Genomic DNA, 24,002 nt, shown 5'->3' on the forward strand with positions numbered 1-24,002 from the left:
TTCATGGGCTTCCCTGGTGGCGCAGTGGTTAAGAATCCGCATGCCAATGCAGGGGATGTGGGTTCGAGCCCTGGTCTGGGAAGATCCCACATGCCGTGGAGCAACTAAGCCCGTGAGCCACAACTACTGAGCCCGCGAGCCACAGTTACTGAAGCCCGTGCGCCTAGAGCCCGTGCTCCGCAACAAGAGAGGCCACCGCAATGAGAAGTCCGCACACCACAATGAAGAGCAGTCCCCGCTCACTGCAACTAGAGAAAGCCCACACACAGCAACAAAGACCCAACACAGCCAAAAATAAATAAAATAAAATTAATTAAAAAGCCCTTCACATATAGCATCTTACATATGTTCATAATTCTTAGATTTACAGATGAAAAGATGGACATCTACAGAGATTAAATGAGGTAGGTACTGACAGAAAGGAAGTCTTTTGCTAATTTACATGGGCAAAAGTTGGTATGGGTTAATGTTTCCAACAGCATTTCTTTTATAAGTGTTATTGAATATGTGGAAACTTATTTTGCAAAGACATAGAAGATCTTCATAATTACAAAAAGACTGCATACTCATTACAACAAACTCAAACAATCTGAAATTCATAATATATGTTCCTTTAATCTCATTTCCTCAGGAATTTGGTATATATATTTCTAAACTTGTTTGTATGCCCGTATTGTCCCTCTGTGGTACACACAGTTTTGTTATTACTGAAATCATAATTATACATACAACTTGCTTTTTTCCTCAAAAAATATATTATAAATATCTTTCCTTGTTGTTTCATTTAAATGTATTTCATTATTTTTAACAGCTTCATAGCATTCCATCATATGGAATTTGGATATTTCCACTATTCCTCTTTAACAAATTATGCTTTATTAACGATCTCTGTTCATATCCCTTTCTTCATGCTTATAATGTTTCTGTAATAAAGATACTTGCAAGTGGGAGTGTCAGACACAAGACAGTCTGTCCTCATTATTCACTAGAAGGCTGTGATGTGCCTTACGGAGAAAATGCGTTTAATAAGCTTTGTTCAGGTGTGAGTTATATTGCTCTCGGCCATGAGTTCAGTGTTAGTGAATCAATAAGATATATTTTAACATGTGTTTTTAAACAAAAACACACATAAAACCAGGTTGTGCATTATCCATTGACAAAAATGTTGTGATGTGACCAGAAGCTGGCAGTAACCTATCCCTGTGTTCCCCTGGATGCATGAATTCAGAATTTGCTGGTACAAGGGAGATCAGCTCGGTGCTTTGTGACCACCTAGAGGGGTGGGATAGGGAGGGTGGGAGGGAGACGCAAGAGGGAGGGGATACGGGGATATATGTATAGCTGATTCACTTTGTTATAAAGCAGAAACTAACACAACACTGTAAATCAATTATACTCCAATAAAGATGTTAAAAAAAAAAAAAGAATTTGCTGGTGCAGTGTGTACAGTGCCTTCATAGAACATGACTACTGTGAACAATGGACATCGGCTGGCTGTGTGTGCATTTTAAATCTTGACAGATGAGGTTCAAGATTTTTCATTCTACTTTCAAGATGATTTAGGACCCAGTTGCCCTCACCTCCTCCTCCTCCAGCCGCCGGAGTGCATCACTGATGTATTTCACGTGCTGAGTTGTTAAGGTCACCAATGCTGTGTAGCGAGTCCTTAAGTCCATGAACTACGGTTCCAAAAAAAAAACAATTTAGATAAGTTATCTGCCAGAAAAGTCAATTTAAATAGTTGACAATAAGAGGAAGTTTTCATGAAGTCACACGCTCGACAGTAATCAAACTGTAAGGCCTCGATGAGCGAATCTTTCCTTGAGGGAAGACAGCGGCACATGTCCTTGCCCCACCCTTTCACCTCTTGCGTGATGGCATCTGAAGAGGAAGGCATGCGACGGCGCTTGCCCGGGGATTTCTGCTGTGATTCCACAAAGGCCTTGTACGTCATCAGTTGCAATTCATAGTCCTGGGGGAAGAAGACATTGAACTACGTTTACACAGGGCTTAGAGCTCACACTGTCATGCAGTAGCATCACAGCATTTCAATGGTGAAACGCATTTTGACGATCCTTTAGAATAGAGGTTAGCAAACTTTTCCTGAAAGTTGTACTATCTCAGTCGTGGCTACTCACCTCTGCCACTGCAAGTGAAAGCAGCCATAGAAAGTAAGTAAATGAAAGAGCATGGCTGTATTATGATAAAACATGACTTAGAGACACTGAAAGCTGAAGTTCATATAATTTTCATATGTTGTGAGGTATTATTCTTCTGATTTTTTATAGGCATTTCTCATGGGCCATATAAAATAGGTGTGCAGGCTGGATTTAGCCTGTGGGCCACAGTAGGCTGCTCCTGAATTTGCAGTTTGTTGTGTGCTGACCCCATCCTTTCATCTCACACATGGGGCAACTGAGGCCAGGAGACAGGAAGTGAGCTTCCCTAATTAACTCAGTGGGTGAGCAACACAGTCAGGACTGGAATCTGTCTTCCGTCCCTAAACCAACACTCTTCTCATGTCACCATGCTATCTTGTCACTTCCTCTGCAATCCTGAGAGTGCTGCCTTGGTCCAGGCCCTCTTCATAGCTCACATGACAGTGCAATAGCCTCTTACTCTCCTGCTTAGAGTCTCACCTCCAATTTATTTTCTGTCCTGCTAGTAGCATAACTTTTCTAAGTCAAAAAGGTGACCACTTCGTTCCTCTGTTTGAAAGTTCTCAGTGACCTAGAGAAGATCTTCTCAAATATCAACATTCACCTGGGGATCCTGTTAAAATGCAGATCCTGATTCAGCAGGCTGAAGATTCTGCATTTCTGACTAGTTATCAGGTGATGTCGATGCTCTTGGTTCACAGACCATGTTTTGAGGAGCAAGAACAGACTGGGATTGACATACATACACTAATTTGTATAAAACGGATAACTAATAAGAACCTGCTGTTTAAAAATAATAATAAAATGAAATTCAAAAAAAAAAGAAATCCAAAAAATAAAAAAATAAAATGTTATTCAGATTATTTATCTTAACTTCTTACTATTTTACTTCTTGGCTGACTCCTCTATGTTCTTAGAATAAAATCCAAATGTCTGTGAGCCCCAGCCAGCCCTCAGTCTACATGTTCAGCTTTATCTGATGCCACTCTTCTTGCTCAGGCTGCCCAGGCCATAACCTGTCAGTTCTGAGAACCCGTTAAGCTCTTTCTTATTAAAAAAAAAAAAAAAAAAAAAAAAGAACAGATGGTAAAGACAAAGGAACTGAACAAGGCCTTTCAAAGGTTGGCCCCAATCTCCCCTCTCATTTTCCACAATCACTGTTTCTCATGTAAAGTACACCTTCTAGCTATACCAGAATTGCTAGAATTTGCTATTTCCTCATATAATCATTGGATTTTATTCCTCCATGCCTTTGATTATGCAGTTCCTTTTGCCTAGAATGTCTTGCTTTCTATTGTCGACTTTGAAAATTCTAGGCAGGAGGAAAATACTGAATGAGTTCCATAAGCAGTCTATTAAAAAAAAATAGTAACAATAAAATATTAATAAAAACACGTGCTACCATTTACTGAATGTATTTTAAGTTTGAGGCATTGTCCTATGTATAAATTATCCCATTTAATCGTTGCAAACACTTTGCAATCACAAGTGAGGTAGTTACTGTTCACATTTTGTAGATATAGCAACAGAAACTCAGAGGGGCTAAGTGTTTGCTCAAAGTCTTAAGCCTAGAAAATGGTGAAGCTAGGATGTGAACGCAATTCTTTGTGACACCAAGTCTCCTGTTATTAACTGAAGAAATGTATTCATTTAAAAAACTATTTGTTGAGCACCGACTATGTGCTTGTCAGAAAAAACCTTGCTCCCCTTGAACTTACATTCTCGTGGGAAGGCACATGTTAAACAAATAAATATATGAGAATCTCAGGTCATTTTTTTTTAAAGACCTTATCAGAGAAATAGGGAGTGGGGAGCCAGATCTTGCATAGCCTCATAAACCACAAAAGGATTTAAAATTTTAGTACAAGTATGATATGAAGCCATGAGACAGTTCTGAGCAGAAGAGTGACAGGATCTAATCTATACATGTTTCAGCTATGGTAAGGTACACATTTCCCTTACATTTTAGTATCTCTAAAATTTGCAATATGTCTTACTTGACATGTGCATAATTGGTGGAGTTTCTCCCTTTTTGGTAGTGCATAAAATAATGTGGCTTATAATCGATGGTGTCTGAGGTTCTGTGATGTGTGGTATGTTCCTAAAAAGTGAGTCTGGCTACTGTGTGGGAAAATAGCTTGTGAGGGCAGGAGCAGAAGCAAGAGAGCAGCGCAGAGTAATGGAGCAGGCTATGGAAGATTCTTCACTTAGATGTGAACCAGGAAAATGGAGGAGGGAGGGGCAATGACGGGTAGTCAGATCCGGGACATACTGGAAGATGAAGCAATTTGTTCCCAGACTGTTGTTAAACATAAAGTTTAAGGTAAAGAGAAGAGTTAAGGATGACTCTTGGGGGTTTTTTTGCCTCAGCAACTAGGAAAATGGTGACACCATTTCCTGAGATATGCAAGATAGTGAGAAGCATATTTGAGAAGAAAACCCAAACATTCTGTTTTTCACATGGTAAGTTTAAGAGGCCTATGGGTCATCCAAATGGAGACTCCTCAAATCTCAGCTGATGTCTGGTACCTCTTTGAGCATCCCCAAATATGTGGCCATGAGAAGCACACATCTGCATTAACCTAAGGATGGAGCAGAAGAGCTCTGCTTACTTGTCCAAAACCAAAACCTATAGTGACATGCAGATCTTCCTAAGCTGGAGACGATTTACGTTCCTTCTGGGATATGGTAGCATTACCTTTACAATAGTGGAGTATTGCTGGGAAAATTTTTGACACTGGTCCAGTTTTGTCTGATTTCTCTCGATTTCTGCAAACAGCTCCTGGGAACCAAAATATCACAACCTTATCATTGTCATTATCATCACTGAAACAGCTGAGCATTTACCATGTTCAAAACTTAGCTGCGTCAGAATCACCTAGAACACTGGATAAAGCATAGATTGCTGGGTTCCACCTCCAGAGTTTCTGATTCGATAGATTTGGGTTCGGGTGTGAGAACTCGCATGTCTAACACATTCCCAAGTGATGCTGATGCTGCTACTCTGGTTGTCCACACTTTGAAAACCATCGTTCTAAGTATTTTACATGTATCATTTCATCTAATCCTAACTACAAAAACCTCAGGAGGGCAGTTGAACAAATAATGGACTATGTCTGTTTTATCGTTAAGGAAAGTAGAATACTAAGAGACTAAGTAATTTGCTCAAGTTCTCATAATGAGTGAGGGAGCCAAAAAAAAACCCCAAAAAAACCCAAAATACCAACAAATAAAAACTGCTTTGAATGAAATAATTTTCTTCCACTCATAGCTTTCCCTGGGTTTTCATTCCCCTATATTCTAATCCTAGCAAAACAAAATGTAATATCAAGAAACAAAATAAAGCAAGATAATTCTACTCTGCCCATCTAGTGCTTTCAATATATACTCACAGAAACTCAGGACTGGAAGGGGCCTTACAGGTTACCTGGCCTAAATGCAAAACCAGTACCTAGAGCCCATCCTGCTTAAACCCTTTTCAGAAGGAGCTCAGAATGTCTTAACATTGGAGGGAAGCTAATTGCTAGCATATCATCTTCTTTATGATGAGCTAGCTTCCCCCGAGCAACTTCCACTCGGCTACGGCCACACCCACCGTCTGCTGGCTGAGCTGCTCGGATAGCACTCTGCTGTCCTCAGCCTGGCCTGGCTTCATCATTTCCTGCTGGGCAGTGGTTTCCTCAATCCATTTGATGAGAGTTCCATGGCAGGCTCGGTAATCTCCCAGAACTTCCTGGATACTTTCTAGCTCAGATTGGCTGCAGAAGCAAAGGGAAACTGCTATCAGTTATCTTGGTATAAATACAATTAAGTAAATGAGGCAATTCCCTCCAAGCCCAGTTGGGCTTAACCACAGAGGATACATCTTTATTTTGAGGAAAGAGCAATGCAGCACTGAGTGGGAGCTATACATTTACCCACCAGGCTATGGGGTGAAAAGTGAATAGAAGCCAGTCGTGCCCTGCTAGGCCTGGAATCGGCTTTGGGGCCTGGCATCCCATGATAATCCTTGTCAAATTTTTCACCTATGTTGCCAAGGATTACCAGGTTGCCAATAAGGTAGTACTGCCTGTACACTTTTGTCTCCTGATGACAGAGTACCTGTCAGAATACTCCAGCTATGATTTATGAATCACTGTAGTTTCTTGGGGAGAAAAGTAGGGGTGGAGTGGGTAAAAAATATTAGTAATTAACTGTTAATTACAGTAACAGCTTCCTATACCACTATTGTTAGTCTAACTAGCCTTGGGATAGTAATTCAATTATAGAGAATCAGTCCAAGCTTATCTGAGTCTCTATAACCCCACTTCCTATATATTTTCCTAACTAGCCTAGCCTCAGATAGGTAGCTTCCTATCTTTGCTACTCAAATCAGTCATCAAAAGCAGGACTTCAAATAACAAATAAAAACCACTAAATCAGCAAATGAAAAGGAAGCAAGAAATTCTACAAAGTCCCACTACGAATAATAACTCATATTAAGATTCAAAGCTAGGGACTTCCCCGGCATGGCAGTGGTTGAGACTCTGCACTTCCACTGTAAGGGGGCACAGGTTCAATCCCTGGTCGGGGAACTAAGATCCCGCATGACGTGCAGCACAGCCAAAAAAAAAAAAAAAAGATTCAAAGCTAGTAAAACAAGAGCTAGAACTCAGGTTTTGTCCTTGAGAAAAGATCATTAAGTCACCTTTCCAGTCTATATTCTAAGACACCACTGTCATCATGGCTTAAATGGGTTAAGAACAGGGACACAGGAGAAGCACTGCTAATAGGACCATCACTGTGCCCCCAAAGCAAGCCTCAGGACTGCTTTGGGGTTGGTGGTCCCAACCTCCTGGCACTTACGTTGTCTAGAAGGTATACTGTCACTTAATTTCTACCCCTCCCTATCAATTCCTGCCTTTAAACAAGCATACACAGAAATAACTCTATTTTTGTTTAAAACCTGGCTCCTGAACCCTAAGAGAAGAAAAGGGTGGGGCCGCCACTTACCGGGTGTCGAGCTGGGCAATGACCCGGTGCCAACGCTCCTGCAGCTGGGAGCCCTTCTCCTGATAGCGTTCCAAATCCAGGTTTCGCTCTGGGGTCAGACGACTCAGCTGCTCTGCCACCACCTTGGCGTTTGCAATTTCCTCATCCAGGACTGAAAACACTGAATTCTTGTCCTTCGCATCACTGAGCCAGTGCTATAAAAACACAAGCACAGCAACAGGTTAAATATATTCCACGCTAAAAAAGGACTCAGACTAAGGTAAAAAACAAGGACGTTGTCTACAGCCAGCTCCATATTACATCTGTGGTTCGGAACCTAGACTCTATACTGTTTGTGCCAGAAATGCCTCCACAGTCCTCATGCAAACTGGCCAGTCAGTAGAGTACAGAAAATGTGCAAAGAACTTGTGTCTGAAACCTGGCTCTACCGCTTATAAGCTATGAAACCATGATAAGTCACTTAGCCAATCTGAATCTTGGTATTCTGTATGTAAATAGAGATAAAAATGCCTTCTCTATCTACCTCACAGAGTTGCTTGTGAAAATCAAAGGAGATAACAGCTAAGTGATTTACAAACTTATAGCACAACCACTGATTATATCCAATTAAACTATGACTTTACTGGGGAGAAATAGGAAGAAATAAATAGAGAAGCATAGTCCTTTATCTCCCCTTTCTAGCTAACCATATTTCTCAATCCTTTCTTCTTTGGACCCACATCAAAAGATATTAAGTATGATATTCTGCCTAATTCAAATGCAAACTTACATCAGTGTCATGCCATCCAAAACTGCATTTCTCTGCTAACCCCAAGCTATGGATACGTTAAGTCAACCTAAGAACTGAGAACAACCAACCTGTAACGTAGACCGATGGGACTCCAGAGCTGAGAGATCTGCTGGTACTGCTTCTTCTTGACTCAGCTTGATTTCATAACCTTTGACTAAGAGTTCAGCATCCTGGATGCTACGCACTATAACACTGATTGTCTTTAGCCTGTGAGGATAAAATCACTTCCATTAATACATACATTTTAAAAGCTGAGCTACAGACCTGGAGCACTACAGAGAGATTCACCACACGTAACTGTCAAAATCAACTTCGCAGCCTTCCTTGGTGGCACAGTGGTTAAGAATCCGCCTGCCAATGCAGGGGACACGGGTTCGAGCCCTGGTCCGGGAAGATCCCACATGCTGTGGAACAACTAAGCCTGTGCGCCACAACTACTGAGCCTGCGCTCTAGAGCCCACGAGCCACAACTACTGAAGCCCACGCCTAGAGCCCGTGCTCCACAACAAGAGAAGCCACCACAGTGAGAAGCCGGCGCTCCACAATGAAGAGTAGCCCCTGCTGGCCGCAACTAGACAACGCCCGTGTGCAGCAACGAAGACCCAATGCAGCACAAAATAAATAAATAAATAAATAATAAATTTATTTTAAAAAAAGATCAACTTCGCCATTACTAAATAACGACAGGGTTTCATAAAAACAAGAAAGCATGGTGTAGTGCCGCCAATTTAAGCTAATTAAAAATGAAGTTCTGGGGCTTCCTTGGTGGCGCAGTGGTTGACAGTCCTCCTGCCGATGCAGGGGACATGGGTTCGTGCCCCGGTCTGGGAAGATCCCACATGCCGCGGAGCGGCTGGGACCGTAAGCCATAGCCGCTGAGCCTGTGCGTCCGGAGCCTGTGCTCCGCAACGAGAGAGGCCACAGCAGTGAGAGGTCCGCGTACCACACACACACACACACACACACACACACACACACAAATGAAGTTCTGGGTGGCACTGGGACACACACAAACACACACACACACACACACACACACACACACACACACACACACACACACACACACACGGTGGTCTCATGGGAAAAAAGGCATGAGGCCAGAAATCCACTCAATATCATGAAGACTCTAAGATCTTGCTTCTCAAGGTCATGGGTAGGGATGGGTGGGTAGAGGGAAGACCCTCAAAGCCTAGTATTTAGTTTAGATGAAAATTTTTCTTTCTTTAGCGTCCCTTTTTCTTTTTCAAAAGAGGTATCTAATCAATCAGAAATGTGGTTCAAAATAGTCCTAAAACTGTAAATCAACTCCCCTTCTGTATTCCTGGCATTTGTTCATTGCAGACCAAATGAACCCACTCCCTGTTATTTGAAACTAAAGCCAAGGTCTCTTTTTATGGGTACAAGCTCTTTTTATGGGTGCACTCTCCCTGAACTGTTCATGAAACATTCCAGGCACTTCTTTTTTCATCTGAATCGAAAATATTGCCCTCTGGACCCGAATTCTCAGCTCACTCACTTGTTCAAATAGACAGTGGAGAGACCATACACATGCTCCATTTTCTCCACCAGCAGACTGAGTTCTGAGCGCAGAGTTGGGACACTCGAACCAGATGGGGACTGATGGAGAAAGCTGCTGCATTTCGTGGAAACAGCATCCAAGTCTGACCTCAGTAGCTGCAAATCCTCCTGGGTGTGCTGTCAGGAACAAGACACACAACAAACACAGAGAAAGAATTGAACAAAGAAGTTAAAAAGAAGTCCTTGTTCATAATAGCAAAATATTGGAAACAAACCAAATGCCATATATAGGAGAATGATGGAATCAACTAGGAAACAGCAATGCAGGGGGAGCTGGGGAAAGAATACAGACAAGTAACTTCTGAACACAGAATTGACTATAGACATACCTTCAGGATAAACACAAAAAGAATTACATTAAACTCTAGTTAGTAGGTTTGCTTTTTGTAACACTATGAGTTAGCAGTTCTGAAACCATTATCTGTACATGTTAGAATTGAGCAATAAATAAATTTACTGTGGATAATGTGAAGGAGGTTTTTTATTCTTGGGGGAGTTACATATTTGGAAAAAGGAAAGAACAGAATAAGCCCTGAGGTACTGGTTTGGAACTGGATGGAAACAGATATATGAATTTGTGATCACTTGTATGCTCTATCTGCTAAGCAGGCCTAGAAGCGGACACGCCAATAAAAATAAGCACACTCAGCACCTGATCTTGGTTTGTAAATAAAGGAACCTAAAGGAAGCAAGATTCCTAGGAGAGACGCTGATTCTAGGGTTGGGGTTGGTAAAGGCAAGAGGAACCCAGAATATCCTGTTTTATTGAGAAATAAGAAAGCACTCAAAGAATGATGAGGGCATGTTAAAATGACATAGGGGCTTCCCTGGTGGCGCAGTGGTTGAGAATCTGCCTGCTAATGCAGGGGATACAGGTTCGAGTCCTGGTCTGGGAGGATCCCACATGCCACTGAGCAACTAGGCCCACGAGTCACAACTACTGAGCCTGCGCGTCTAGAGCCTGTGCTCCCCAACAAGAGAGGCCGCGATAGTCAGAGGCCCACGCACCGCGATGATGAGTGGTTCCCCACTTGCCACAACTAGAGAAAGCCCTCGCACAGAAACAAAGACCCAACACAGCAAAAATAAATGAATAAATTACTAAAACTCCTGCCCCCAACATCTTAAAAAAAAAAAAAAATGACATAGGACCCAGCTTGAAGGGGCTCCCAATGGCTAAATTTGGGAAATTTTGAACATCAAAATAAAGACAGTAGCAAATTATTATACAAACCACCGAACTAAAATAAGAATCCATAAGTTCATACTGACATAACAAAGGAAGAAAGGAGGGAACGGGGGAGGCAAGCGCTTCGCTTTTGATAGAATGGAAAATTTTAAATGTAAAAGGAATGACAGAATTAGAAAATCACCTTTTGGCAAAAGTCATACTAATAATTAACTTGGTCAGAAAACTACCAGAACTAATCAATGAATTTGTTAAGGTTGCAGGATACAAAATTAATGCACAGAAATCTCTTGGATTCCTATACACTAAAAATGAAAAATCAGAAAGAGAAATTAAGGAAACAATTCCATTCACCCTCGCAACAAAAAGAATAAAATACCTAGGAATAAACCTACCTAAGGAGGCAAAAGATCTGTACTCAGAAAACTATAAAACACTGATGAAGGAAATCAAAGATGACATAAACAGATGGAGAAATATACCATGTTCTTGGATTGGAAGAATCAACATTGTGAAAATGACTATACCACCCAAAGCAATCTACAGAGTCAATGCAATCCCTATCAAACTACCAATGGCATTCTTCACAGAATTAGAACAAAAAATTTTACAATTCATATGGAAACACAAAAGACCCTGAATAGCCAAAGCAATCTTGAGAAAGAAAAACGGAGCCAGAGGAATCAGGCTCCCTGACTTCAAACTATACATCAAAGCTACAGTAATCAAGACAGTATGGTACTGGCACAAAAACATATAGATCAATGGTACAGGATAGAAAGCCCAGAGATAAACCCACACACATATGGTCACCTAATTTACAATAAAGGAGGCAAGAACATACAATGGAGAAAAGACAGCCTCTTTATTAAGTGCTGCTGGGAAAAGTGGACAGCTACATGTAAAAGAATGAAATTAGAACACTACCCAACACCATACACAAAAATAAACTCCAAATGGATTAAAGAATAAATGTAAGACCAGACACTATAAAACTCTTAGAGGAAAACATAGGAAATACACTCTTTGACACAAACCACAGCAAGATCTTTTCTGACCCACCTCCTAGAGAAATGGAAATAAAAACAAAAATAAACAAATGGGACCCAATAAAACTTAAAAGCTTTTGCACAGCAAAGGAAACCATAAACAAGACAAAAAGACAATCCTCAGAATGGGAGAAAATATTTGCAAATGAAACAACAGACAAAGGATTAATCTCCAAAATATACAAACAGCTCATGGAGCTCAGTATCAAAAAAACAAACAATTCAATTAAAAAATGGGTGGAAGACCTAAATAGACATTTCACCAAAGAAGATGTCCAGATGACCAGGAGGCACATGAAAAGATGCTCAACATCACTAATTATTAGAGAAATGCAAATCAAAACTACAATTGAGGTTATCACCTCACACCAGTCAGAATGGCCATTATCAAAAAATCTAAAAACAATAAATGCTGGAAAGCGTGTGGTGAAAAGGGAAGCCTCCTGCACTGTTGGTGGGAATGTAAACTGATACAACCACTATGGAGAACAGTATGGAGGTTCCTTTAAAAACTAAAAATAGAACTAATATATGGCCCAGCGATCCCACACAGGCATATACCCTGAGAAACCATAATTCAAAAAGAAACATTGTGGGCTTCCCTGGTGGCGCAGTGGTTGAGGGTCTGCCTGCCAATGCAGGGGACATGGGTTCGAGCCCTGGTCTGGGAAGATCCTGCGTGCCATGGAGCAGCCGGGCCCGTGAGCCACAACTACTGAGCCTGCGCATCTGGAGCCTGTGCTCTGCAGCAAGAGAGGCCATGATAGTGAGAGGCCCACGCACCGCGACGAAGAGTGGCCTCCGCTTGCCACAACTAGAGAAAGCCCTCACACAGAAATGGGGACCCAATACAGCCAAAAATAAATAAATAAATAAATAAATTTTTTAAAAAAGAGAGACATTGTACCACAATGTTTATTGCAGCACTATTTACGATAGCCAGGACATGGAAACCACCTAAATGTCCATCTGACAAATGAATGGATAAAGATGTGGCACATATATACAATGGAATATTACTCAGCCATAAAAAGAAATGAAATTGAGTTATTTGTAGTGAGGTGGATGGACCTAGAGTCTGTCATACAGATGGGAGTAAGTCAGAAAGAGAAAAACAAATGCCATATGCTAACACATATATATGGAATCTAAAAAAACAAACAAACAAACCTAGTAGCAGGGCAGGATGAACCTGCTAGCAGGGCAGGAATAAAGACAGAGACATAGAGAATGGACTTGAGGACACGGCGGGGGAGGGGGAAGCTGCGGCGAAGTGAGAGTAGTATCTAGTATGGACATATATACACTACCAAATGTAAAATAGTTAGCTACTGGGAAGAAGCAGCATAGGACAGGGAGATCAGCTCGGTGCTTGCAATGACCTAGAGGGGTGGGATAGAGAGGGAGGGAGGGAGGCTCAAGACGGAGGGGATATGGGGATGTATGTATGCATATGGCTGATTCACTTTGTTGTACAACAGAAACTAACACAGTATTGTGAAGCAATTATACTCCAATAAAGATTTAAAAGAATCAAAAAAAAAAAGAACAATAGATACTGTAACAGTTTGGTGAAAGTTTGATGTAAAACAGGATATTTACATAGTCTCAAAGTATCTCCTCACAAGATACTTAGTAATCACAATGAGGAAAACAGCAACAAGTGATAAAAGCTATCACCAGTAATGGGACAAATCAACATCACATGCCTCCTGACAGGATGCACCAAGGACATACTATCACTTCTATGGTATTCCTGCCAAAAATGTGTAACCTATATTTAATCTTGAAGAAGCCTTAGATAAACACAAATAGGGGGCATTCTATAAAATAAATGGGCTGCACTCTGCAAAAATATTAAGGTCATGATAGATGATGAAAAATCAAGAAATTGTTTCAGGTTAAGAAATCTAAAGAGACGCAGCAACTAAATGCAATGTGGGATACTGCACTGAATCCTACACCAAAATATTCTTTTTTTGGGGGGGAATCATGGGAGTGGGGGTACTACTCAAAAAGCCATTTATTAGGTCAACTGAAGAAATTTCAATTAAGGTCTTGGATAACAGTATTATACCAATATTCACTTCCTGATTTTAATCACTGTCCCATGGTTATGTGAGACTATCCTTGTTTTTGGAAATGCACATAGAACTATACAGGGGTAAAGGAGCACCATGTTTGGAACTTACTCTCAAAAAAAAAAAAAGATTATTATCAATATTATGTATACATATGTAGAAAAAATGATAAAGCAAATGTAGAAAAATGTTAACATTTATGGAATCTAGGTGACGGTTATATGAGAATAAAAACTTTTCTCTATATCTGAATCTATTCCAAAATAATTTTTTTTTAAAAAAAGGTCCTTTAGAAGAGCTCAATATTAACCTGTATTTCTTTGACTGACCTATTTTGCATGACTACAGAAGAGTAAAAACACTTTAATATGAGAATTGCAGGTACATATGACATGCCTCACACAGACATATTAGATCCTTCTTGACCAAAAGAAATTATACTGGGCTCACATCCTCTTCTTCAGGCTTAGGAATTACTGAGAAATTTCTCAAGTTGAGAAAACTCACTCCTCATTAGGCATTGCTTTCCATTTACTTTAACCTCCCAGATCAAATCTAACATTCTTCATAGAGCTCCCTCATCACACCCCAAGTAGAAATGTTCCAGTAACACTCCACATTCCTACAGCAATGTTTGCTTGGCAATCTGGAAGTACACTAGGTACTATCTTATGACATCTCTTATACTTGAAGTCTCTAACTGTAACTTTAACCTTTTCTTCTTCTTTACACTAGGAGCCAAAAGCAAGGAGCTTTGGCTTACTTTCTTTGCATGCCCATGAGAACTTAATAAAGCAATTAATATTTGCTTCTTTTATGTCAAGAATACAACCCCATATTTTTACAGCATTCTACTTTTCCAGGAAGCTCATATGTACCATATCACTTAATTTTCAAAACAACTTGTGTGACTCATATATTACTATCTCCATTTTATAAGAAAGGAAACTAAGGAAGAGAATTTGCTCAGTCATAGAGAAGTGTGTACCAGAGCCATAGTAGAATCTGAGTCTTTCCTTACTATTTTTGGAGTCATGTGACTGACAGTAACCGTGTCACAGAATATAATACACATCAATACATATAAGGGAGAGAGCAGAGAGCAGCATCTCTAAGTAGTCTTAAAATATGTAGTCCAAAAGCAGCGCTGAGAACAATTTGCCAGTGTCTGCCTTCCCAACTGTGTAGGAAACTAATCAACATTCAGCAATATCCTGGGAGCTGAAACTACGCTTTTCCATGGGTGAAAGGCATTTACAGGCTTCAGGGAAGAATTCTGGAGTAGGATTGCCATGAATCTGCTGCCTTATTCCTTAGGAGCCAGACTCTCTTGCCCTCCAATTCATTCTGAAACTGTTTACTCTGCATCCAGCACCCGCTGCTCTTAGGGCTTACCTCTTGTTCTGCGATCCTTAATGCACTGTCCTGCCGGGCATCTCTGTCAGCCCTAGAGCTGGCAGGGGATTGAATTCGCTTGATTAGTCTCTGTTCACAGTCCTCCAGGCGCAGCCGGATATTCTTCAGCTCTGAAATGTACATCTTGGCCACAGTTTCCTCTTTGTCCTCTGTGAATGCACAAGCACAGAAGACCATTAAGCACGACAACAGAGATCAGCAAACCTGAGAACAACACTGGTTCCAGCAGACCTGATATTCCATGAATGAAAGCAAGGCCTTATGTGGGGAACCTTCTGCCTGTTCCCAAACTCCCTGCATCATATACTACTCTTTAAGGATCCAAACACGTAATTTCCACAGGAAAATGTGATAGGTTGATAAGCAATAATGAATGAAATATGGCCTCTTCTTCCATGATCTCATTTTGAGAATTCATCTCTACAAGTTTTTCTCTATCTCAAGTTTTTTAGCAACTCAAGTGGTAAAAAGGTGGTGATGCTGCTGTCTAGAGTATATGAAGGGTCCAGCAGCACCCTTCAGGGCTCCCATTCCACTTCCCTCTCCCTCTTCCCAAGGCACACACCATTCTCCATGGACTTCATCAGGTGCTGGAAGTGGGTTTTACAAGCCTCCACCTCCTCTTCCAAGCGCAGACGATCAGCCACTGAGAAGAGCGCTGAGTCACGGCTCTCCTGCAGGAAGTCTTCGTAGTGGGCCTGCAGGTTCTTCATAACCTGGTGGTACTCCCCAGGTGCTGAGGAGCGGAGCTGCAGAGAAAAAGCCAGAGGACATTTCAGTGGAATGGGAACGTAATACAAAATAGTGCACAAACCATAATTATAAACACGCTGACTTTTCACAAATTGAACCTGTCCATGAAATCAGCATTCAGATCAAGAAACAGGATGTTACTAGTATCTGAGAAGCACTCTTTGTGCCCTCTTGGATGTAAGCCTTAATGATGGTTAATTCACCAGTATTCCCCTACTCCACACACTTATGCAAAAGTTTCTGGTTCCTAAGAGCCTCAAGCCCCTAACCCCAAAACAGTATCCCTGACTCCATTTTACACCAATTGGGTGAGGAGGAGTCTCACAGTAAGAAGTTCCTTCCGAAAAAAAACCTGCCAATAGGTTATGAGCCTGCGGTAAAGCTGTCATAATTACCTTTTCCAGGTTCCAGGTCTTTACAAGGTCAAGGTCCTTCCTCAGATAGTTCCAGGAGATAAGGCTTTTGGTGTTAACATGTAGCTGATGCCAAAGGGCCATCACCTTCTGATAAGACTGCTCCACCCTACAAACAACACAGAACCTGGCTATAGCTTTTCTAAGGCTTCAGCTCCACACTAGAGACCTTCTAAGGAAAAAATGTGATTGCCTTAGCAGAACTGAGCTTATATGCTGAGCAGAGAAAGGCAACAAGTCAAATACTAACAACACAGGAATCTTTAGACCTAAATAAATTGAGATGCTCAAGCAATTTGCTACACTATTCTATACATTATGTCAGCACATATTTAGCAATCTCATAAATGTTACCTGAATGTAATATAATTATGAGAAGTTAGAGAGAGGAATACCCAGGGAAAGCAATGACAGAGAAAAATAGAGACAAAATAACTCCATTTGAAATTGCTGAAAAAATGACAACAATGCTTAAAAAGCGATTTGCTGTGTTCTATATTTTTACAAAACTGCTAAAATGTTTAAAAGTTAATAGCAATTTAAGAAGTTCACCTGGCATATAAAACGAAACTTGTAGTGTGAAGAGCTTGAGAAGATCTTTTTCTTAGCATCCCATGCCTAACTCAATCTCAACTTACGGATGACTTACAAACTCAGATACACAGACACACTCGACACACACCAAATTACCTTGAATTTCTTCAAGTTAAAAAATGTAAGATATATAGAATAGGATGGAAAACTAGAAGCTAGGATGTCAGACATTAAACCCATTAGTTTATCTTTCCATTTTCCAAAAATCCCACTAAAATGACTGTAAGGTTGAAATAAAAGTTCAGGAAATCTCAAAGAAAAATAAAAATACAAAGAAATAAAAAACAGAAAGAAAATAAGAGAAAATGAGAGAAACAGTTAGGAGGTCCAATAGCTGACAAATGGGAGTTCTTGAAAGCGAGAACAGAAAACAAACATAGAAAAGGAAATAATTAAAGAAATAATCCAAGAAAAATTTCCCCAGATCTGAAAGATATGAGTTTCCGGTTTGTGTTCAGGGTTAGCACAAGAAAGGCTCACCTGAAGACACAGCATCCCCTTCAAAGATTAAAGACAGAGAGGAGTTTAAAATCTTCAGAGAGATAAAGATTTCATTCAAAAGGTTAAAGTGTCAAACTGTCCTGTATCACAACTGTGATAGAGGACACAATTCTATGCATTTGTCAAAATAACAGTATTGCTCACTACAAAAGGGGAATTTTACAGTTACATAAACTTAAAGAATGATGAAGAATGATAATTGTACTGTACTTCTCAACAACAAACCCTGGATGCTGGAAAACAGTGGGACAGAGCCTTCAAGGTTCAGACTGAAAAGAATTTCCAGAAGAATTCTGTAACTGACCAATTCATTATGAAGGGAGAAGAAAGACATTTTCAGATATGACAGGATTCAAAAAATTTACTTCTCCTGCACTTTTTTCAGCAAGCTACTGGAGAGCATACTCTCCCAAACCAGGGAATAAACCAATAAATAAGACTTAGAATCTAGGAAGCAGAGGGTCCAACACAGAAGAGATGTAAAGGGAATCTTCAGGGTGAAGATGAAGGGAAATGACAGGGAGGCAGTAATGAAGCAGGCCTACAGAGCAGGTTCAGACTGGAAAAGGAAGACAGAATGGTTCAGAAGAGACGTTTCCAAGAGAAAATAAAATTGAAAATTACCTGGTGTTTGGCCATACTAAGAAGGCTTTTACAGTAAAATAGGAGAGTTTGGGAATAAATTCATAAGATACAAATAGACAACTAAGCAAACTTAAAAACAAAACAATTATCAGCTCTAAGGAAACATAAAGTTATACAAAATAATTTGTTCATACATATATTCAATCACCTAACTCGTTCATTCTTTTCTTTAACAACCATGTATTGAGTACCTACTACACGTCAGGTTCTAGGTGATGAGGATACAGAGGTAAACAAAACAGACAAAAATCTATTCTTTTAGAACTTCTAAGGGGAGGAGAAAGGCAATAAACAAATTTATAATCTTTTGGACAGTATTAAGTGTTCTGGAGAAAAATAAAGTGTTCTGATGGGGAGAGGAGACAGAGAGTGATAGGCAGTGAGTGGGGTGGTAGTATATGAATGTGATTAGATGAACTAAAGATGTGAGGGAGTGAATCACGTCAATATATGAAGCAAGCAGAGGAAATGCAAAGGCCCTGAGGCAAGAGTATGCTTGTGGTGCTTGAGAAACTGGAGCTGAGCGCAAGCAAGGACAGTGGCAAAGGATGATTTAGAGAGGTAAGACATGCTTGGGTAAGGCTTACAATATGCCCTAGAGTACTACGCAGTTCAGCTGTAAACAACTTAATGTAAAAATAACAAACAAGATACCGATTTTAAACAAAAATCATGACATAACTACATTTGGAAGATGGGTAAAGGAGAAGTGAATTACAGGTGTGTAGAAAACCATTAATTTCCTAGAGTAAGAAGTCAATAATTTCCAAAGTTGAAAAAAAATTAAGTAACAGGAAAAAAATCACATTATTTAGACATTTGATGTTAAAAACCAGAAAAATCTGCTCAAAGAGTTGAAAATAGTTCACTCTGGGAAGCAGAACTCTGGGGTGGGGGAGGTGATTGCTAGTTTTTACTGTAAGTTTTGTGGTATAATTCAACTTTTTAAAATCTTTATACGTATTTCAATAAAATATAAAGAAGAAAGTTAGCTGTCAGTACAAAAATCAACTGAGAGTAAACTGTTTATAACCAAGAATTATTTAAAAAAGAATTATCACTGTTCTTTACCCATTCACCTGTCAATGGACATTTAGGTTGGTTCCATGTGGCACATATACACAATGGAATATTACTCAGCCATAAAAAGAAACGAAATTGAGTTATTTGTAGTGAGGTGGATGGACCTAGAGTCTGTCATACAGAGTGGAGTAAGTTAGAAAGGAAAAACAAATACCGTACGTAATGCATATATATGGAATCTTAAAAAAAGAAAGGAAAAAAAAGGTACTGATGAACCTAGTTGCAGGGCAGGAATAAAGAGGTAGACATAGAGAATGGACTTGATGACATGGGGTGGGAAGGCGAAGCTGGGGCAAAGTGAGAGTAGCATCGACACATACACACGACCGAATGTAAAATAGTTGGCTGGTGGGAAGCAGCAGCATAGCACAGGGGGATTGGCTCGGTGCTTTGCAATGACCTAGAGGGGTGGGATAGGGAGGATGGGAGGGAGGCTCAAGAGGGAGGGGATATGGGGACATGTGTATGCATATGGCTGATTCGCTTTGTTGTGCAACAGAAACTAACAAGGTATTGTGAAGCAATTATACTCCAATAAAGATTTTTTTTTTAAAAAAAGAATTATCACTGAATATATCTCAATTGACCATAGCATTTACTGAAAATCTACTATGTGGCTGGCAGGGCAAGACTTGATATCGTAATAGGAGGTCTTTCCCAGAAGAATCTTCAAAACTTGGTCTCTCTGTTCAAAATCACAAACGCAGATTCATAACCTCCATCAGTTCACCCAGCCAAAGAGCAGAGGTGGAAGTACAGAGTGGCAGTTGAGCTGAGTTACCTGCTGGCCATCTCAATGGCATCCTTATTGGGTGGGGGGATAAGGAAGCAGACTGATGGTACCATTGCCTCATTCCCTGTGGGGCTGATCACTTTCCACTTGGTCCTCTGTGAATTATCTTCCAACACACACTCATCATTCTTGCAAATAGTGATCTGAAGAGACAAAGTTACAAATCATTGCTAATGGATAAACCAACAACCTATTATTACCTGGTGGCTGATCCCAAGGCTATGAAATCCTTAAGGAAAAACTGTTTTGGAGATCTCCAATCATTTGGAGATCACCTAGGGAGAGTTTCTGATTTAGACAAAAGGATAATGTGTATAAATAAACAACCTAGGGAAGGCTGTGAAATGAAATAAATCAAGTGTTTATTAAATGCCTGTTACATGTCAAGTAACACAGTATATGAAATTTATAAGGAGACTGTAAGACCTGCAAGAGCAATCTCTCTGAACCTACAACCAACAGGGTAAAACTTAAAGGGACATAATACTCACAACTCTGTATTTCTGATACTTCTTCCTCCTCCCTTCCTGTCACCCCACCCAAATCCCTGAAATGTTTAAGCCTTTGAAATCACCAATTCTTTCTCTTAGGAGACGAGTAACCAACAATATCATCTCTATTTTATAGACAGAAATACTGAGACAAAGAAAAGTACAGGAAAAGTTCATTTGTTCCTTTGTATAACAAATATTATTGAGCCTATTACGTGCTTGGAAGTATGCCATGCCATTAGAGGTTAAAAATGGTAAGCCAACAACCATGGTCTATATTCCACATATTCTGATGCAGTATTTGGTTACAACACTGTGTGACAAATGCAATTTACCAGGGAATGCATGGAAGGCACGAGGCCCAGTCCTGGTTAGAGAGGTAAAGAGATTATTCAGGACCTTAAAGCCACATTAAGGAATTTAGACTTTCTACACAGAAATGGGGAATTGTTGTAAGACTTAGGCAGGGGAGTGATGTTAAAAAAAAAAAAAAGTCACGCTGGACTTCCCTGGCGCGGTCCAATGGTTAAGACTCTGCGCTTCCACTGCAGGGGGCGTGGGTTCGATCCCTGGTCAGGGAACTAAGATCCCACATGCTGTGCGGCGTGGCCAAAACAAAATTAATTTTTAAAAAGACCATACTGGTGGTAGGATAAAGAATGCACTGAATGGGTAGGCTGATGTAATGATCCAAGTGAAAGAAACAGGGTATAACTTGTAGTAGCAGCAGGGACAGAAAGAAGTACACTTGAGGGATACTTATTTACAAGGTATTGATACTACTGACTTGATAGTCCTACTAGCTGTGGGGTCTAAGAGGGGAGGAGTCATGGATCTCTCCCAGGTGCTACAAAGCACCGTTTCTATCTACACTTAGGCAACTGGGTGGATCATGATGGCAATTACTGAGGCAGGGAGCAGGTCAAGATCATAGAGTTGAGGCTTATTTTTTTCATGATAGAAGAGATTTGAGCGTGTTTAAGTTCTAATAGAAGAACTCTATCATTTGACCTTTCCCTGTTATCATAACCCTAACTGAAGGCTTCCCTTCTCCCTTGCTTCCTTCTGGAGCGGGAAGTACCCTTTCCACCTCCTCACCTCGATCTGCCGGTAGTCACAGATGGCCTTGATGGAAATGGTGCTCTTTAGCACGTGGTCGGGACTGCGTGGCTTTAGCTGAACAATGGATTTTGATCTCCCAACAAGACTGGCCACGGAACTCTTGGACTGTATAAGCTGCTCCTTTTCATCCTACAAAATGGGAAGAAAACGAAAAAGACATTAATGTTGCTCCTTGGGAGACTCAGTCAACAAAGAAAACTGAATGCTCCACTCCCTCCGAGAATGTCACTTCTCGGTTAAGTAGGGATCCTTGGTGGAGCCATCTTAGAAACACAGGGATAAAGAAAACAGGAGAGGATGCTTCTGTCTGCTACCAAGCGCTTTTATACTCAAATTCTGCAGCTTTCTCCCTGTGTCTTTTTCAATGAACCATAAAGCCACATGCAAAAACAAATAATAAATAAATTTTAAAAAAAAGAATTTCTAGCTGCCAAATACAGCTATACAGCTAACAAAGGATTTTGCCAAATAAGGTTCAGAGAACATGGAAGTTAAAAACAATGATAATAACTAGGCTGTGGTTGTTATTATTATTAAATTTGTCACTGGTAGAAGCCAGTTCTTGCCTCTCTGCTTAGGAGAAGTTAGAGGTTATACTCTTTTACATTTTTTATTTAATAATGTTATCTCCCAAGCTCTATTACAAATATTTTACTTTATTAAATTGAATCAAACTTTCTAGAGAAAGATCTTAGCTCTTCAACCAACAATCTATAAACCAATGCTGTTGGTGAAGGTACTGGGACAAATGACTTAAGGTTTACCTTTTAGAGTCTTGCTGTGCTGTATTTATATAAATTTGATTTGAAAGAGGTCTCATGCAAAATTGAAATACTCAAGTCTCTGCAAACCCAATTTTCTTAAAAACTAATGAACTTCTTGTCAACGAAATGGGTAGCAATCTACTACCAATTCCATTAAAGAGTAAAAGATAAGCTTTATCTCTTAACCAGGATGTTTCAAGCCCATTTTGAGGTATAAAAAGTCCCCAGAAGAGGGCTTTCTTAGGATGGAAGTAGACGTGATGAGAGTAAAGAGTTAATAATGTTAAGAAATGCCATTAAAGAATTAAGAATATGCAAGTAAATAAAAAGAAATGCTTAAATAAACTACCTGTGCCTGTCCCCGGGAGCATGATTGGAAGAAATACAACTTTAACTTATTAGTTAAGAAAGAGGAATGGAATAGGTCAGGGAGACAGCCACACTGTTCCATTCTTGAGAGCTGGTCTACCCATTTCAGTTTCCTTGCAATAAAGATGTCAATTTCTGTCTAACCCACAGCCAAACGTCTCAAGCTCCAGAGACCAAGTGCTCAGCGTGGTAAAAGGTCTGAAAAGAACCAGAAGCCACGACAGATGCTCCCGAACCTGACGGACAAGCTGAGGACAAGCTGAGGAGCAGACCCAGGTGACTTCATGCCCCGATGACGCCGCCAACCCGATGCCCCTGACCTGGAGAGGAGGGAACAGAGCAGCGACCCTCGAGAAGAGAAGATATGACAACAATTGCAGAGGAGTTACCCTATGACAGGAAGGTACTCTGTGGGAGGGAGGAGATAATAGCCACGGATTATTAGATTCCTCCTTCATACTTGATGTACCTCTAAGAGCGACATTCTAGAGACAACATCGGAAAAGTCAGGTCTTTACCCTTCATTCCAAATTAATTAAATTCACAGGTTATTTGCTCAGGTGAAACACTGACTCTAAACCCATTCATAGCTTTACAATACCTGAAAGTGTTTTTTAAAAAATCAACTCATGTTCACTAATTCCCAAGTCTCACCCACAAATAAAATGACACTGTTTTGGGTTATTCTGGTTCTCTTATTTATAATTTTCTACTGAAATGTGAGACTACCCGCATTTCTCACACAGGAAAAGTAATTTCCCTATTACATATACATTTCCATCTTAATCAGAGTTGTAGCTAGAGCCCTGTCTTGTGAACTCTGTAATATATGCTCAATAACTGTAAGTAGTCTGCTGGTGATTTGACTACCACCACCCCTGAAGGAATAGTTCACCGGAGAAAATAAATGTAAAACTGATTTGGATTAAATACTACTTGCAAAACTATTTTTAAAAAGTTAATACCACTACATAAATAAACTGAGCAAATACTGCATTACACCTACATAAGACTTTAATGTTTCAAATACCTCATCATTACCAAAAGAAAATTCCCAAGGAGGAAAAAATTGGCTCAGGTCTAGTTCCTTGGTGTTTTGTTTTATTCTCTTTGCATGAGAGAGTGAAAAAGAATTTGGTGTCAGCTAATCCCGTCAACCCTATTTTTCATGCTCTACACCCCCATCTTTGGCTCCAACGACTGAATTAAAATAGGAA

The 24,002-nt window shown here is 40.2% G+C and overlaps 1 protein-coding gene across 9 annotated transcripts in view; it reads right to left on the reverse strand.

Moving 5' to 3' along the window:
• MACF1 (microtubule actin crosslinking factor 1) overlaps positions 1–24,002 on the reverse strand; it is a 327,256-nt gene that overhangs the window by 137,423 nt on the left and 165,831 nt on the right. For all 9 annotated transcript variants that reach the window (XM_049695358.1, XM_049695322.1, XM_049695320.1 and 6 more), the window contains exons 21-32: positions 21,629–21,781; positions 20,028–20,182; positions 16,406–16,532; positions 15,823–16,006; positions 15,237–15,406; positions 9,461–9,639; positions 8,010–8,148; positions 7,152–7,345; positions 5,755–5,917; positions 4,858–4,941; positions 1,865–1,972; positions 1,581–1,679 (exon numbers count right to left, since the gene is read on the reverse strand). In XM_049695358.1, the coding sequence (XP_049551315.1) occupies positions 1,581–1,679; positions 1,865–1,972; positions 4,858–4,941; positions 5,755–5,917; positions 7,152–7,345; positions 8,010–8,148; positions 9,461–9,639; positions 15,237–15,406; positions 15,823–16,006; positions 16,406–16,532; positions 20,028–20,182; positions 21,629–21,781 (1,755 nt within the window). The remainder of the gene's footprint in view (positions 1–1,580; positions 1,680–1,864; positions 1,973–4,857; positions 4,942–5,754; positions 5,918–7,151; positions 7,346–8,009; positions 8,149–9,460; positions 9,640–15,236; positions 15,407–15,822; positions 16,007–16,405; positions 16,533–20,027; positions 20,183–21,628; positions 21,782–24,002) is intronic.

Source organism: Orcinus orca, chromosome 1 (assembly GCF_937001465.1).
Source record: "Orcinus orca chromosome 1, mOrcOrc1.1, whole genome shotgun sequence".
NCBI classification, from domain to species: Eukaryota; Metazoa; Chordata; class Mammalia; order Artiodactyla; family Delphinidae; genus Orcinus; species Orcinus orca.